Below are 17,093 nucleotides of genomic sequence, written 5' to 3' on the forward strand. Positions count from 1 at the left end.
CGTGTCCACACCAAATGTATACAACCTACTGGGACGGAGGGAGTAAATCTTAGCCTATATTCCCGTACTTCCTCATGGTTTGTCCGGGGTGCCGTTAAAAAATTACTGTGTTAATAAATTTTTGGTGAGGTTTGATGGTGAAATTTGTAACAAGTTTTTGCAAAAGCTGAAAACAGTTTTTTTCAGTTAGCTTTTAGATTACCAAACAATTTTTCACCTATTTTTCAGCAAAAAATTGTTGTTACTGTCTGCAACAACTAACCCCAAACAATACCTCAGTTGTTTCACCATTTTATTATCATTTTCTCGTGTATGTTTATGAATTTTTATTTTCGACTTCAGCCAAATTTTCACTTTCAACTGCACCCCAAAAAATCACCTATAAATTTTTGACTTCACAAATTATTACCGATCCTAATATAATTATATTTTTATAATATGTAATTTATATAAAGTTATATTCTGCATTTCATGATTAAATATTAAATTTATCATGTCCAAAAATTATTTTTAAGATTTAATATTGTTTAACTAGAAAAATATATGTACATTTTTATTAATAAAAAAATCTGATGAATAAATGTATTGGTTGTTTATAATTTTAACATTATAAGTTATTAATATTTTAGATTGTTAAAATAAAATATGTTCAATATGATTATAAATGATGTGTGATTCCATAAGCATAATGAGAGGTTGGCTAAAATTGTAGACACCGGTTGATTATGATTTTTTTCGAAAGGTTAGATTATATCTTTTAACTAAGTTTTTTAAGATTGGAGAGGGTCTAAATCTAGTATATAATTTTAAAACTATAACCAATTTCAAAAGCTAAAATATAAAATTTAAGGTTAAAAAAACAAAAACATCCTGACCTACGATAATAAATTTTAAAAAAATTAATGGGTATGCTCCAATACCAAAATCTGGAGATCAAAAGATCAGCAGCAAGCAATAAAAATCACATATTGCACCAAGAGCAATCAAGAACACGTGAGATGCTGCTTCTGGTAAATCAACTTCAACTAAAACAAGAACTTGAGTCAAGTTTATAATTAGCACAACACACATAAGTTTTATGAAAATCTGGTTAAATAGTGGTATTTGATACTTGTAATAGACTTTTTATGCCAGGTTACTGGCTGACAATGCTGATCATGGTTGAAAGAACGACGAGCCCTCTGGGATTTAATAGAGACCTGAGCTCTGATGAGAGCTTGCATACTATAAAGTGTGGCAGCAGCTCCTTCCTCACTAGGTAGCCTCTAACAAGAGCTTATAGTTTAACCTTTCAGAGTCCGGAGAGCTTTTCATGATTGACAGTTAAGCATAATTAGATAGAAACCAAAATCTAAATGCAGAGTGAACAAAGCAGATTCAAAAAATAATACGCCGTGACCTCCTTTGAGATGTTCTTACAAGGGAATAGGAGTATCTACTCGCCTAAACGAGTTCATCCTACATGATCACTCGCTCAATAGCTACGGAAACAATACCAACCTTGTCAAAATTCTTAAACCGGGCTGAAAATTCTGTGAACTTATTGCAATATCGGTGAAAAAGGTCATCCATGAGAATATCTGGCCCAAAGTGTTTGTTTATAATTCCTTCCATCGCTGCTCTCAGATGAGAACTTCCATACATAATATCTTCAGCAGAACTCATCTTTACTTTCAAAAATGATTCCTCCACCTTGAGAATATTCAAATGCTTATCACCGGACACTAATTTAATCACCTCAGACGGTGTCGGTATATAGAGTGGTAGATTGAACGAGTCTAGAAGTTCTTCCGCTACTAGGCCCTGTAATTCAAGAAGTTAATCAATGTCATGCAATTCAAAAATTTGTACATAGCAGATGCATTAATTACCTCCTTAACCATGTCGGTGAAAGCGTCTCCCAAGATATCTATTGGTTCCAAGATGCTTAGTACAGATTCATTGCTCCTGCAGGGGATGGATATGAATATTAACCCTCCAGGCGCTAACTCTGCAGATCTTGCACCAATGAAAGCTTTAAAATCGCTCATAAACTGAGCAGCGAAAGCCTGTTTGACTTCAATAGAACTTCTGACATAACTTATTCTGCCTTTGTTCCACGCCCTGGAGTCCTTTGTTAGTACTTCTTTAGGAACTTGAGAAATCCAATGACAAGAGAAAGAAGAGTGTATCAAATTCATGGACTCTTTTGGGAACAATTGACCGTAAAAAGAGCCAGGAACTCCTACTGCCATGTACAACCTATCGATAGGAAGAGCATTGAATAGCGTGTTAAAGTCATTGGAGAAGGTGTCATTAAAGAAAACCTGAAACTCGGGGAGGCTGATGAATCCTGGAAATTGAGTATGAAACTTGAGTTTCACGTCTTGTATTATGGTGTTTTAACACATGAAAATGTGTTAGGGCCTACTGAGCATCCAAGGTCCGCCATCCTGAAAACTTTGCAACTTTTCTGTATATCAAGATGGTCTCTTATGCACCCAATTAGCAACGATTTTGTGACATCGAATGAATTTTCCTGTCATCAGTAAATCATGTAAATACGTATAACATTTGAATTGGGTATAAGAGCAAGTCCAATACAATGTTATAAGTGGTGCCATTTCTATAATTTGAAATCAAATGCTAAAAATCTCAACTCCAATGGGGTTCTATATTTAGATGCATATATGCATACTTGGTTCTAAATTTGAAACCAAGGATGCATTTATGCATCAATGCCACATCATCAACTAACTATAATTGGTATGTATAGTGGTGAACTTTAAATAAAGTTTAGGAGAGAGGGACTAAAATTACTTAAATTTGGATGAAAATGCATCTAGCATTGGAGTTGAAGTTCTATTTTAGCAATAAAAAACACTTTTTAGTGCTAAATTATAACAATAGTTAAAGCTATTTTGCATCTTGCATTGGCAAGCCATCCATGTGTTAGCAAGTCCAATGGTGGTGTTAAAAAAGTGTTATTGCTATAATATAGCACCCAAGTAAAAAACTCAACTCCAATGGGTTGTTAAACTTGAATGTAAAATAGCAAAATGCTATACTTGGTTCTAAATATAGAACTAAGTATAGATGGTGCTATAATTGCCACATAAGCATGCAAGTGACAAAATGCATTTATAAAGTAATAGTGACAAATAAAGTTATGTACTTTAAGATTATGTAATTAGAATATAGCTTTATTTGGAAATGTTTGGTTCTATTTTGCATTTACCATTGGACCATAAGTTTTATTTTAGCATCAAAAATCACTTTTTGATTTCAAATTATAACAATAGCTACATCTATTTTAGCATCACCACTGGACTTGCTCAATGCAAGATGCAAAATAACTATAGCTATTGTTAGAGCAAGTTCAATGGTGATGTTATAATAGATGTAGCTATTTTCATAATTTGAAACCAAAAAGTGATTTTTGATGCTAAAATAGAACTTATGATCCAATGATAAATGTAAAATAGAACCAAACATATCCAAATAAACCTATATTCTCATTACATAATCTTAAAGTACATAACTATATTTGTCAATATTACCTTATTAATGTATTTTGTCACTTGCATGCTTATGTGGCAATTATAGCACCATCAATACTTGGTTCTATATTTAGAACCAAGTATAGCATTTTGCTATTTTACATTCAAGTTTAGCATCCCATTGGAGTTGAGTTTTGTGCTTGGGTGCTATATTATAGCAATAGCACCTACTTTAACACCTCCATTGGACTTGCTCTTATAATTTAGCATCAAAAAGTTTTTTTATTTAGATGCATTTTGCGTCCAAATAATTCCAAATTTAAGCAACTTTAGTTCCTCTCTCCTAAACTTTATTTAAAGTTCACCACTATGCATACCAATTATAGTTAGTTGATAATGTGGCATGGATGCATAAATGCATCCTCAGTTTCAAATTTAAAACCAAAGATGCATATGGTAAGTCGTAAATTTATAATGTATGCTTTCCGGATCCATGCAGCATATAAAAACACATGGGTGCTTGTATCAGACCTATCGATGCATTATAGTTTATCAGTTTGTGCAAGGAGATTATTTGATCGATGTGCAGGTTCATAAAAATCAAATACCTGTATCTTGGAATTTCGGGTGTAGCTGTCTGGTCCATCTCCACCATTCATAGCTACAGTGTACTCCATTTTCTGACTGATATACATTTTAGTTTAGTCAAAATAATATATCAAATACATTTTTCTTTTATCTCACAAATTATATATAAAAATTTTAAAATAAATAATCATTTTAAAACGGAGATAGTGACTTAAAACAACACAATTAAATGTACAAAGAAAACCAAATCACCGCCCATCTACACTACAAACACAACATATACATACAGCACACAATTTATTTACTTTTTAGCATAACTATATCACACAATTAAATCAACAAAAATACCCACAATAATCTCAATCTACCCTACACACCTACACGCAACACATACATACAGCTATTTTACAGAAAGTGTTAAACAAAATCATAAAACCACCTGCAAATGAGAGAGGATGGAAGTGATAGTTGTCTTGTTAATGATGAGTCTTGTTAGTTTACCTCTGTTTTGAAGATGATGTGAGGGCAGCTGTGAATGTAGAAGAACCACTACTAGATCTACTCAGAAAAACAGCAGAGAATTGTTTTTGTTTTTTTTGCCTCCGGGTTTTGTGATCTTTTGTCCTACTCTTATTCAAAAACTTGTACTGTAGTAATAAGTGTTCCTCCCCATCTCAACGTTGATTTCGGGCACGTATTTTAAAATTTATTGACCACATAGCTATATTATTTATTTTTGAATTTTTATTTTTGCAAATAAAAATTTAAATATAAAATTTTCATTAACAAAAGAAAAATTTTAAAAATAATTTTTGAAACTATACGGTCAAGGCACCTTAAGTTACGTGTCCAAAGTCAACTAGCTAATCTAATTTGGGATGGAGGGAGTACAATAAATATTTGTTGATACCCTTAAACATGTTAACCTCGAAGACGATCATTATACTCCTTCCATCCCAAATTAGATGAGTTCGTCGACTTCGGGCACGCACTTTAAAGTCTATTGACCGCATAGCTACATTACTTATTTTTGAAATTTTATGTTTCCAAATAAAAATTTAAATATGAAATTTTCATTTACAAAAAAAAAAAAAAAAATCGGAACTATACGGTCAATGCACCTTAACTTACGTGACCAAAATCAACTAGCTTGTCTAATTTGGGATGGAGGGAGTAATATTTACAGATCTACCTGTACATTAATAAAAGATCGGTTTTTCTATGGTGTGCCCATGGGCACACATTAAGCACCAAAATTTATGAAATTGGAGGGTTTCTATTGGCTTACCTTCTTTATTAATGGTGGACCCCCTGCAGTTACAACAACCACACCAATCAAAACCCTCCATTTTTATTAATGTTAGTACTTAGCATGTGCCCATGGGCACACACTAGCCAAACCGATAAAAGATTTACAACTTGATTATGATTTTTTCGATATTGTGAAAAGTTCTGCCCACACGGTGACCGTAAAATTTTGGTCAAACTTGGTGGAAGAGAAGGACTACTAATGTCAAATCTATTCAAATTTCCTCTTGCTCGTCCACCGCCAAAAAGAGAAAGAATTGCGGGAGAAAAAAGAGTTTCCAAATAGTTATCATAAAAAATTTCCAGAAAATGACGTGTCCAGGTGATTATTGGAATAAGTCCTTAGTTAACATATCACATGGAAAAATAAAAAAAATAGGATTAATTGTCTAATTTTAATGTATCAAGAAGGTCCCTAAACTATAAACAGTATCAGGTCACTAAAATAACCATAAATATGCAACAACCATCTCGAAATATGAGTTCACGCAGTAAAATATTATTTATAGAGTTTTATACATTATTTTTAAATGTTATCACAACCAACTAAAAAGTTATGATTTCCTGTATTTATAATAATAGATTTAGATTTTATCAAATTTATTTGTTATATATTTTTTATTATATAATTATTTTCTTTATTTTAATTAAAAATAAATAATAAATAAATTTAATAAAATCTAAATATATTATCATAAATACCATAAGTATTAATACTGGCCAGCTTGACTCAATGGAGAGTGATTTAACCTGGAAAACTGCCGTGTTATTTTGTGTGCGCGAGTGTGCAGGTGCATGTTTCTCCGTCGAAGCTAACAAGTTTAACAAACCTAAAAGTCACCTCATGCTTCATGGACCTTGCTTGTAAACTTACGCTAACTTAACAATAAATCATGAGGTTGCAACTTAATTCGAAGTTAAAAAATATTACTCTCACATTAGCAAACAGAACTAACTTAACAATAAATCATAAGATTGTAATATCCAAATTAAAAAATATTATACTCTCATTTAGTAAAAAGAGTTAAAATTTTCAAGATGGCATGTTTGTCGGTAATTGTCTCACGTTAATTTTGAGAAAGACAGATCTCCAATAAATAGTATCGAAATATCAAGTTATGGCAATTTGTGACAATCTCACATGGCTTGTAGAAGCGACGTGAGATAATCTCACATGAATTCTAGAATCACTTGTCATTTCGATATAGTCTAATAATTCCACTAAATTTTTGGGAAGAGTATAAAAAAATAAATTCACACGTACTCGGTCCAAAACAAACAATATTGTACTATTATCTTATTTTCATAATCAATTCTAAAATGTTTACGTAATTTCAAAAATTGGTTATCATGAATAGTTTGATTCATTATACAAATTTATAGTTTAGTTTCTGAAAATTATGTATAGATCTGAATTGAAAAGAGATGAACTAGAGAGGGAAGGAGCATGATCATTTGTAAGTAGTATAAAAGAAAAAGGTCGAGCTTTGATCTGATTGTATTACGAGATATCAAGAATTCGAATCTATCAAAGATAAAATGGATCCATAGTATGTTCTATTTAATTAAAAAACATATTGAACAGTTTGTGGACTTGTGGGTACGTTTTGTTTACTTCAAAAGGGTTTTATAAGCAAGCGAAATTGCGTGCTGACAACATCATCACTATAAGCTCTTGCTTCATTCAAAACACATATATCTACCAAGATAAACAGACAAGAATTGATGTACATTTTTTACATGTAAGTACATATAAAGAGGAACTTTTCTTGGCTTGAACATAATTGATTCTCCTTTCTGCAAGACTTTCTGTGTTAGTTTCTTCATCTCCTGCTTTAAGTCAAGTATCTTTGTTATATTCCACCTTTTCTGTGTTAGTACTTTAAGAATATTCACTCTAAGTTGATAAAAACTCTGCATTCAACATCTCAGTTCTTGTCTGAAACTTTTCTGCAAGGAGGTTGTCCGAACATGGGAGATCACTTTGTGTTGTTAGTTGATCGGATGCTTACTGAATCCACCTTGGAGGCTGCGGTTGAAAGCAGGCACTTGGTGGCTCAAGAAAACAATGATACAGTTGTGGATTGCGCTTCCCACCTGGATTCTGAAACTGATTTGTCTCAGAGGAAAGTGGCTGAATGTAGGATATGTCAGGATGAAGACTTTGAGTCCTTGTTGGAAGCGCCTTGCTCCTGTCGCGGCAGTTTAAAGGTTGGTTTCACATCTATGTACTGTGTTATGGCTTGCCAGTGCTCATTTCTGTGATTCTTTCTTTTGTTCTGCAGTATGCTCATCGCAGATGTGTGCAAAGGTGGTGCAGAGTGAAGGGTAATACAACTTGCGAGATATGCAACCAGGTTCTTGTTCTTTCCATTGCTGTTACATTTTCCAGTTTTCGTTAAGTGATTATGCCTGTAAGGAGATTTCTCTGTTTAATTCTGGATGTGTATTATACAGTTGTTTAAGCCGAATTATACAGCTCCACCACCTGTGTTTCGACTTGGGCATATTCCAGTGAACTTAAGGTAGCTGTGTTTTCTTTCTCCGTTTGAGCACTTGCTTGTGAAGAGTGGTCCTTTGTAACACTTGAATAACTGATGGTTTCAGGGCTATCGGCAGACTTAACCTAATTGAATCTCACTCGATAGCAGTGGTTTCAGCTGATCGCAATTTTCTTGATCCTCTGGATGATGAATCTGCAGGTTCTGCTTCAAGAAGCTTCACGCGATATCTTTCATTAGCTGCAATCGTATGTTTTCTCCCCTAAAAAAACCTCAAACTAACCAAACCATACGTGTAAGAAGTAAATATATACTTTATATTCTAACTTCTAAGTTTGTTTTTTACGTGTTGGCTGTGCAGTTTATGGTTCTACTGATGTTAAGGCATACGCTTCCCCTCATTATCAATGGAACAGATGATTTTTCATTCCCCTTATTCGTGGTGAGATAAACTAGCCTTTAAATGAATCGAAAACCAACACTGCTACACTTCAAAGGATTCAGTCTCTCAATTTTTGTGATTTCAGTTCTTTCTCCTGCGCACTTCAGGAATAATTCTTCCAGCCTATATTATACTCAGAACAGTTGGGGCCATACGGTACCGCTGACTACACCAAAAATGTTTAAGATGGTAAGCTCTCTATTCTTCACCTATGGGCTATGGTGGTTATTTGGTGGATTTTCCGCTGATTATCGGCAATTAAGAAATGTATCCCTTTCTTGTGGTGAAGGAGATGATTCTACAGCCTATAAGCCACTTTAGCTTGCTCTCAAAGTTTCTGGAAAATTTGCTCAAATGGGAAAGGCTCGTTAAATGTGGTGCTACGAGTCTACTACTTCAGAAATCATCTATGGTTGATCAAACATGACTTATAGCATGAATGAAACATTCTTATACTCATCAAGTAATAAGCATCACACTAGCTTAGAGCTTGCTCTTATAATTTATGGCAATGCAGCTCTTACCTTTTCTTGAAGGGCTGTTTGCATGTACATATGTAACTATCTTTCATATTAATATGCTATATAGAGACTTTAAATTTAAAAAAAAAAAAAAAAGACAGGGTATAAGCTACAAATTTATAAAAGAGCTGATGGTTGTTAGGTAATGGAGTAACACCAATTAGTATTCTTGACAAATTATACTTGCTAGTAATCAGTAATGGGTTCATTTTGATCCCCTATTTCTCATTACAAGGCTATGGAATACTTGAATCGACTAATGTTACCTTCACAGCATCCAATATCTGACTGAAGTAACTAGCTTGTACATGTATCACTTCAAAATAACTTCCGATAAACAGGTGGATGAAACCTTTAACAGATATCTTATACTATGCCTGATATCTGCAAACCAAGTGCCAAATGCCTAGCATATCAGGAAGTGCCAGATGCCTAGCATATCAGGAAGCAACAAATATCAAGCACAAGCACAGAGAATTGATCTACAACCGCAAATTTAAATTGCTATTCAAAAGTAGCTTGTGAACAATTTTACTCCAAATATAGCGTCCATCTCATATGCATAAAAATGCTAGAACAAAGGAGTACACAAAACTAGAAGAGAAGCATGTATAAAGAAGAATGAAATCCTATTCCAAACTTGACACCAGTATATAAACCTGTACACTCCATTTTGTATAGTAACTGTAAGGCTATGAATGGTACAGAAGGGACCTCAACTGGTCACACGTAAAATGCTGCCATAAGGTTGAATATAGGAACCTGGTTTCACTTGCTTTCCAACCTTAATTCATTGCCATATATAAAGTGTTTCCTTTTAAAAATCTCAACTCCAGCTTCTCCTTTGCCTGAAACGTTGGTGGAAGAAAAACAAATAAGAAAGCAATTGTGCCACCTAGCAAAACTCCAATCCCTTTCTCTAAAATTCTCTTTTCAAATAGCTTCACTCCCACCATGTTTTTCTCTCTTTTTTCCTTTTAATAAAATGTTGACAAATGTTTTCGTGTTCGACTCTTCTACTCTATTCTAAAAGAGATTATGACTTTTAACAGTTATATGCTCTTTAAAGAATGAAGGTATAAGTACTTTCGATTCTTCTGTTTTGAACGCCAGAAGCAGGCGAGTGCTCCAAATGCACAACTTGCTAAAGCAATAGCAAGTGCTGCCCCCAAAGGAACAAGTGCATTTGTTGAAGTTGCTAAATCATCGATAACTGCCTTGTCACTTCCAGCCTCACCAAGAAGCTCCTTGTCTTTGTACAGTTTCACGAGTGTATTCCCATAATAGCTAGCCAAGAATTTGAAAACCTCATTCTGGTCCCAATCGATTTGATTCTCGGCATCACTCTGGGGGCTCTGAAGATAGCAAGAAGGGCAAAGTTGTTTTGGAGGCCACATCATCTTTGGGAATTTAGGATCACCAGTTCCTTGAGAGGCTTCTTCTTTCATTAGTCTACTGTTAACATTGTTATGCGCAGTCCACAACCAGAGGGCATAATCACGGGTACTGTTGAAAGGATTAGAGACACTGCAATGGTTTTCAACAGTCAGACAAGTTGAACTTGAAATTTTACTAAAAATGCTGCATTCACTATATTACCTTGAGCACATTTCATAAAAATGTTGGCGACACTCTTCGCAGATAAAGAAATTGTGAATAAACTTGCATGTGGCTGAAAATGCCATCTGGCTTTCTCCATCTTCAATTCTTACAGAAAGTGAATGTAGTAAAACCCACAATCCGCAACTACAGAAAGAAAAGGCATCGAAAATCATTAAAAGATGAAAATTTCCTGGACAACTTCAAATACGGAAGCAATGCAGACATCGAGCCAGCAATATTAGTTAACAAGTAGGAATACACTAGAAGTATAGCTCGTTAAATGTTGGTCATGACCAACTCACCTAAAAGTGAATATTTTAGTGACCAGCACCGACATTGTTGTCAATTAAATCAAAATGATCATGAAAGGTACTTAATTTAGCAAAGAGAACAAGGTAATTTTGAAATGTTAAGCTTTGCATGAATATTATAGTTCCTCAAATATCAGCCAATATAAGTTTTGACTTTGCAAGTCAGATTTGAAGGACAAAAGGAACAAAACCCCTTATAACTCTGTATCCACAGTATAACAGTTAATAATAAAAACATATCCGAAAGTCATTCCAATTTCTGCGGGCATATGATGGTTTACTTCGCATCGGGTTCATCAAAAGGAAAAGAAGGAACCGCATAAAGAAGCAGCTTGCAAATATGAAACAACTATACGGGTTCTACATTAACGTTAATGCATAAGGAGGTATTCACAAAGGCTAATCCAAACAGTTAGAGTTCACCTATTCTTGAGATGCAATATGTTCAATACTTCCATAATATGCTTATATTGAGATTAGAAAAAACTTTATATACAAAAAGAGTGCAGATTCTTTTAGTTAATAGTTCAATTCTATACCAATGTGACTACCACTATCTTTTTTACTTAGATTTGATAATATTAAAACTTTCCATTGTGAAATCCAGTCTCTTACCCTATATCATTATTCATATACCGCGACTGAAGCCTACTCTCTTACAAGCCTTTTAAAACACAATTCTAATGCAACTATAGTTATTTTTTTTCTTCTTGTGCCATCTCAACTTTAGTTTTAGCTCCCACTTGGTAATATATAATTATATTCATGTTTTAGATTCATATGAAAAGTAGATGTACTTGTTATGAAAACAAAATATTAATACACATTTAAATAAGTAAAACATAATTACATAATGAGGAAAATATAGTCTGATAGAAGGCAGTACAATAGGCCATCTTTGGTAAAGGTAAAATATATAAATAGCTCTATGCAGTATGCCACCATCATCTCCAGCGATGGTTGACATAACCGTAACATATAGTGTCTCAGACTATGGGGGTATAGAACAAGTTAAATTAATTAAAAGATAAATATAGTACTAATCTTTTAGTTTATGTGGCTCCGCTAGGCCTCTACATATTTTTTCCCTTGATTTTCTCCACAGCATGTACCTGCCAAGTGCTAACAATGTATTTAATTTATTGTGTCGTGACATCTAGCATGTAACTCACAGATGCCACCTTGGATGTCGACTAGGTTATTATGGCTTCATCAACTAATAGTCTAAAAGCTTTCCTTGAAGAAGAAAAGTTAACTGCTTGACATTATTTCAATTCGCCGTTACATCCTATTAACAGTATACAAGTTCTTATAGACTAAATAGACAGTTTATACTACATGCAAACTTCTTTTGTTCTTTCAAGAACAGCAGACAATAATACTAAATACCAACTGTAAATATAAAAAGCAGTTACATAAGGTCTACACTTCTATAGCTACGTTTAAATAGGAAAAGCCGAAAGCAACAGCAAACAGGTCGAGGTGTGAGATATTTGTGGCTTGCAAAAGAACTTGAGACATTCCTTATCATTTCCAAATTGAGGTTGGTCTTTTTAAACAAGGCAAACTATTTTTGCCCATTTAAACAAAACATTCATCATTTATTCAGATTTCAGATGATAATTCAAATCGATATAGCTAAACATTATTAAGCATAAAAAATAAGCTTATATTTACCTAAAGCCTCTTGTTTCGTTATTGCTACCACGACAAAACATCTGCAATAGAAATCCACAGCGAAATTTATTTAATTTCATGATAATCATATTCAAACTAAGTGTGTTAATAATTTTCAGCAGATATTTGCAAATCAAGAGCAAAAATAAAATTGAAGGCTACTGTTTTAACCCTTGGAGTGTAGTAATGTACATAAACATGATGCCTAATTTGTAAACTCAGCTAAGCCTTGAGACCTAAACAGAGTTGTTGCGGCTAACTTAAATATTTAGCTGCTTAAATTTTCAGATAACGGTAATACTGTTTGTTTGTTGTAGTTCAACTGTGGTATCTTTATTCAAAGCGGTTAACCCATATGATTATTGTTAATCTCAAGATTGCAAAACCAGATTAGAAAAGTTACGATGACTGAAATTACACATTCAACAATTATTAGAGAAAAAAGAAACTCGATCATATTCAGAAATCCTGCACAAAGTTGGTTAGACACAAGTTGCACACTCATATATTCAGAACACAAGACTCACATAATATCCACGAGGAACTTCGCTGCCACAAATATGAGAATTACTTAAGGTAATTGGTCCACTTGTCATACATTCTTGTTTCTTGCCTGACAAGATATCTGATGGACACAAATCATCAAAGTTTACTAGTATATTCGCACTTCCTTTCCGGCACCTGATACAAAAAAATCAGAGGTAAACAGTGAAGGAAATTGCAATATGTAGTACACTGGTTCTGGACACAAAAGGGTTGCAGTGTTGCACTAACCTCCTAGAAGGGTGATGCGCCACGATAAGTTGAAGAAATTCTATAAAAGATGCTCGAGTCTTAGATTTTATCATCTGTTCAAATGCATATGCATAGTAAGTAATCACTTATCAAACAGCAGGTCATCAGATATCTAACACTAAGACGAGGATACAAAAACAGATGTGCACCTTGTGTTCTAAGATTAAGTTAAAGGCCATTGATGTTGCTTCCTCAATATCGTAAACAGCACGTGCAATCTTTATAAAGGCAGGCATTAAAAAAGTTAATACACATAACCAAATAACAAAGGGAAATCTAATGTTTAATAATATGAAGCAAGTCTATAAGGACCTGTCCAGGATCTGAGAGATTTGATAAAACATGCTCATTCTCATATTTCCCATCATCTAAGCTGTACGAGCTGTCATTGAGAGGGAAAAAAGCATACAACACTGTGTAAGTCACATAAACTAAGCTTATGTGTATTATGTATTATACCATTATATATCCACAAAAAAGACACAGTTCTACTATACAAAATATACATAAATCTGGGGATCCTTGCCAATAAAGAAATTGTATAAACTAATTTACTTCACTTCAGTACCATAAAGAACCAAATATTATACTACTACAAAGATGTAACCTGCACAACAATTATACCTTAAATAAACCCATAATGTTAAGACGTGTGATAGTGTTGGTTTAACCCTCGCACTACTAATCGCGTGTCGATAGTGATATCTGATTCAGACAGTTCAGGTTTTACAACCCCAACTTATATAGTTTGGCATTGCCCCTCTACACCCGCGATTGTAGATAGTTGAAGTATTAGATCAAGACATTAACTAAAAATTTCAAAATACTAATAAGTAATTTTTTTTTTAATTCCTCGTTGGTTTTCTATTCAGATCAAGTAGTAAAATTACAAATTGCTTTTTATATGCCTGCAACAGAAATGAGTAATAGTTTCCGTTTAGGACTTGTAATATACAGTAACACAAGTACTAAAATATCTCTTCCCTGCATAATCAAGAATCTCATATTTCAATCCAACTACCGAGATGGAAGAATAGTCCAAAAAAAATTTTGCCGAACTATATACAATATTTTCTTACCTGCCCATTTGCTTATTAATCCATTTCAGCAATCTATCAGCCGTCCTTCCATCATCAATGGAGATTATTTTACTATTCTCCTTCTTTGGTTCCCAACTGCCGGAGACAAATTGAGATGGTGGACCCCATAGAAGCAGTGGGTAATGATCAACAGAGAATTTATCACAAAGATTACTATTTATCTGTGCTGCCAAACATTTGGAAAAGGAGGACTGATCACTAAGCGAGATGATGAAGAGGAATAATAGACTTTGAAAATTAGAGATTCTAACAACCAAATAATTCACCAACAGAAATTAGATTCCCAGTGATATCGAGCATGTTTAGGACTTTAAGTGTGATGTATAAAAGGGAGAATTCCGACTTCCATTTCTTGTTATGTTTATGGGTTGGGAAAAAAGAATGATTTCGGAAACATAATTGAAATCAAAATGAGTGTGGAAATATACTTCAAACGGTTCAGACCCCTACAGAAGGAAATCACATCAAAAAAATCTTGTAATTGATACATCATTAGCCGTTCAAATTCGTCAAATTCACTATCATGATGAGTTGTTTACAAGTTTGTTTGAGGCATCCATCAGTCCATATGCATGACAAAATTAGTATATAGTCATATTGTCATTTCAGATACATAAATAAGGTAACTATGCTGATGAACAGTGATGTGGTGGTTGTCTCAATATAACCAGCAAGATCTAGAAATCAGAAAGATGAGAAGAGAATAAACCATACCGTCACGAATAAAATTACAAAACTAGTATCTAAAATAAAAAAAAATGTGCTTAGTGGTTTTTATTATTCATAAGTGAACTATAATGGCATGCTGGCAATCAGTCAGTCACTAAACAATAAAGCATCAATAAAGAATAGCAGCAATACCTTTTCTGCACAGTCAACCCTGACCATCAAAATTAGCCCCGGATGAACTGCATTCGCACCATTGAAAAGCTTGGCTACTTTTTCATATTGTGGCTGCAAAGTTAAATTAAACAATCAGCACGGAGAAACCTTACTGCAAGGAGTCAGTTTTAATATATGCACTAATACATACTTTATAGTTCCTGCAAGCCGGACACCTGCAAGACCAGTGATACCATGAGAAAATATTCATAGAAAACCTTCTTGAAGGTTCACAGACAAGAACTAAATGTAAATTCTACAAAAAATTGTAAATTTCTTAAATCACCTCTAACCATCTGCAAAAATTCTGTTGATTACACCCAACTATAGGTGCAGCATTTTTTTTATATTCGAAAGCCAGCATCGTTTATTAAAATTATATGCCCTCCGTTGTTCCAAATCAGAAACCACAAATACCTATACCTTTTAATCAACTTTCAGAATTATACTAGTTCGAGTTCTCAGACCAACATAAAGACAACAATAAGCAAAAAGATTTAGCAGGACAACAATTCCCCTGCCTTACATCATTCAACATTCAGAAACATATACAGGAAACAGTTAAAGTTGTTCACTTACCTTCCATCATTCGCAGACTGGACATATATATAGGCAAAAGGTCAAATAAGAACCCTCATTATTTATTAATTATACCCACTCACACATATATACAAAAGTTGAGCACTTTTATCAACTAAAAAAACAAGAACCAACTTCACCACTCTCTACATTACGTCCCACAACATATAATACCAAAATTCTCATCTTAATCACATTTTCTCTCGTAAATAGGCAGTCTTTCTATCAAAACAACACCTTCATCTCCACCACACAAGATTCCATTTTCGCACACATAGAAAAAGCTAAGAACTTTAATCAATTAATAAACCATAATCCAACTCCACCGCTCTCTACATTATGTCCCACAACATTTACTACCAAAATTCTCCCAATCACATTTTTCGTAAAATGCATTCTGTCTAACGAACACATTTACTACCAAAATTCTCCCAATCTCATTTTCCAGTAAAAATCCCATCTTTGCAAAACAGGAAGTCCTCTCCAATTCACTCCAAAATTAACCTAACCTGGATTAAATAAACTCAACCTCGTAAAATAAACAAATTTATCCGATCCTAAAGAAGCCGCTACTATCTATTTGCTATCAACATTCTCTCCCAATCATATTTTCTCGGGGAAAAAACAAAAGAAGCATTCTTTTAAACAAACAACCTCCAATTCACCGTAAAAATCACATTTTTTTCCAGAACAAGCACTCTTCTCTCCAATCCACTACATTTCAACCTAATCCAACCGACCTAAACCTATCCTCACCAATTCATATAAATTCAACCTAATTTAACCTAACTACACCTAAGCTCAATAAATAAATAATTTCTACTTTCAAAACAATTAAAATTTATTTCTCCGAATTCATCCAGATTCAACCAAAACAACATAACATACCAGTGAGCAAAGAATTCAACAATCGCGAACGTCGCAGGCGTGTCTTTCAGAACCGCATCGAAGCTAGTCGAATTCAAATCAATCGCAAAGTTAGTGTGATCTTGAGCGTTAGTGTTAACAGCTCGAAGAAGTGATCGAGATCCAGTTGTGATCGAACACGAAGCTTCAAAGCAGCTTATAAGTAACAGAATCGCAAGAATAAGTGACTTATACATCGAAAAAGATCGATGTACAGATACAGAGAGTTTGTGTGTATATATGGGAGAGCTGTGTGTATAGGTCGGGATTTGGGGGTTTTGTACTAAAGGGGAAGGGACTAGAAAACGGTTCCGACTTTCCTGCTTCTTACACATGAAATCTTGTGTTTAAATGCGACTTAAATGGCTGTGTAATGTTCAGGTGGATTATATTATTTCTTTT

The 17,093-nt window shown here is 33.9% G+C and overlaps 2 protein-coding genes and 1 pseudogene across 6 annotated transcripts; 1 reads left to right on the forward strand and 2 right to left on the reverse strand.

Annotated features, from left to right (window-relative positions):
- Nucleotides 1-1,376: 1,376 nt before the first annotated feature.
- On the reverse strand, nucleotides 1,377-4,715 carry LOC108201941 (loganic acid O-methyltransferase-like; annotated as a pseudogene).
- Nucleotides 4,716-6,932: 2,217 nt separating this feature from the next.
- LOC108202877 (uncharacterized) lies at nucleotides 6,933-8,853 on the forward strand. 2 transcript variants are annotated; one of them, XM_017371468.2, is made up of 8 exons: nucleotides 6,934-7,188; nucleotides 7,308-7,586; nucleotides 7,661-7,732; nucleotides 7,833-7,900; nucleotides 7,983-8,124; nucleotides 8,238-8,318; nucleotides 8,404-8,507; nucleotides 8,608-8,853. In XM_017371468.2, the coding sequence occupies exons 2-7, from the start codon at nucleotides 7,347-7,349 to the stop codon at nucleotides 8,482-8,484; spliced, it is 684 nt and encodes a 227-aa protein (XP_017226957.1). In that variant the 5' UTR covers nucleotides 6,934-7,188; nucleotides 7,308-7,346; the 3' UTR covers nucleotides 8,485-8,507; nucleotides 8,608-8,853. The 2 variants fall into 2 exon arrangements, with proteins under 2 accessions (XP_017226961.1, XP_017226957.1); XM_017371472.2 differs by having other exon boundaries at nucleotides 6,933-7,586; nucleotides 8,611-8,853.
- An 86-nt stretch (nucleotides 8,854-8,939) lies between these two features.
- On the reverse strand, nucleotides 8,940-17,051 carry LOC108202876 (sulfhydryl oxidase 2). Of its 4 annotated transcripts, XR_001803247.1 has the most exons (13): nucleotides 16,674-17,050; nucleotides 15,358-15,382; nucleotides 15,186-15,278; nucleotides 14,304-14,485; nucleotides 13,537-13,606; nucleotides 13,374-13,442; nucleotides 13,204-13,277; nucleotides 12,957-13,110; nucleotides 12,430-12,470; nucleotides 10,439-10,585; nucleotides 9,926-10,366; nucleotides 9,602-9,687; nucleotides 8,940-9,271 (listed from the first exon to the last, which is right to left on the reverse strand). XR_001803247.1 is itself a non-coding variant. In XM_017371467.1 (12 exons), exons 1-12 carry the CDS (start codon nucleotides 17,024-17,026, stop codon nucleotides 9,666-9,668), a joined length of 1,671 nt encoding a protein of 556 aa, XP_017226956.1. In that variant the 5' UTR covers nucleotides 17,027-17,050; the 3' UTR covers nucleotides 9,317-9,665. The 4 variants fall into 4 exon arrangements, 2 of the variants coding, with proteins under 2 accessions (XP_017226956.1, XP_017226955.1); XR_010287579.1 differs by having other exon boundaries at nucleotides 9,602-10,366; nucleotides 16,674-17,051; XM_017371467.1 differs by lacking the exon at nucleotides 8,940-9,271 and having other exon boundaries at nucleotides 9,317-9,687.
- Between the last annotated feature and the right edge of the window lie 42 nt (nucleotides 17,052-17,093).

The sequence above is a fragment of the Daucus carota genome, chromosome 9 (genome assembly GCF_001625215.2).
Source record: "Daucus carota subsp. sativus chromosome 9, DH1 v3.0, whole genome shotgun sequence".
NCBI lineage: Eukaryota > Viridiplantae > Streptophyta > Magnoliopsida > Apiales > Apiaceae > Daucus > Daucus carota.

What these genes read in the sequence shown, in the direction of transcription:
- LOC108202877 (XM_017371472.2), top strand. Translation starts at nt 7,347, where the DNA reads ATGGGAGATCACTTTGTGTTGTTAGTTGATCGGATGCTTACTGAATCC. An exon ending in CCTGTCGCGGCAGTTTAAAG is followed by an intron (nt 7,587 to 7,660) that starts GTTGGTTTCACA and finishes TTTGTTCTGCAG; the next exon opens with TATGCTCATCGCAGATGTGT. An exon ending in CTTGCGAGATATGCAACCAG is followed by an intron (nt 7,733 to 7,832) that starts GTTCTTGTTCTT and finishes TGTATTATACAG; the next exon opens with TTGTTTAAGCCGAATTATAC.
- LOC108202876 (XM_017371466.1), bottom strand. Translation starts at nt 17,026, where the DNA reads ATGTGTAAGAAGCAGGAAAGTCGGAACCGTTTTCTAGTCCCTTCCCCT. An exon ending in ACTTAATCTTAGAACACAAG is followed by an intron (nt 13,278 to 13,373) that starts GTGCACATCTGT and finishes GCATTTGAACAG; the next exon opens with ATGATAAAATCTAAGACTCG. An exon ending in AAGTTCCTCGTGGATATTAT is followed by an intron (nt 12,471 to 12,956) that starts GTGAGTCTTGTG and finishes TTTCTATTGCAG; the next exon opens with ATGTTTTGTCGTGGTAGCAA.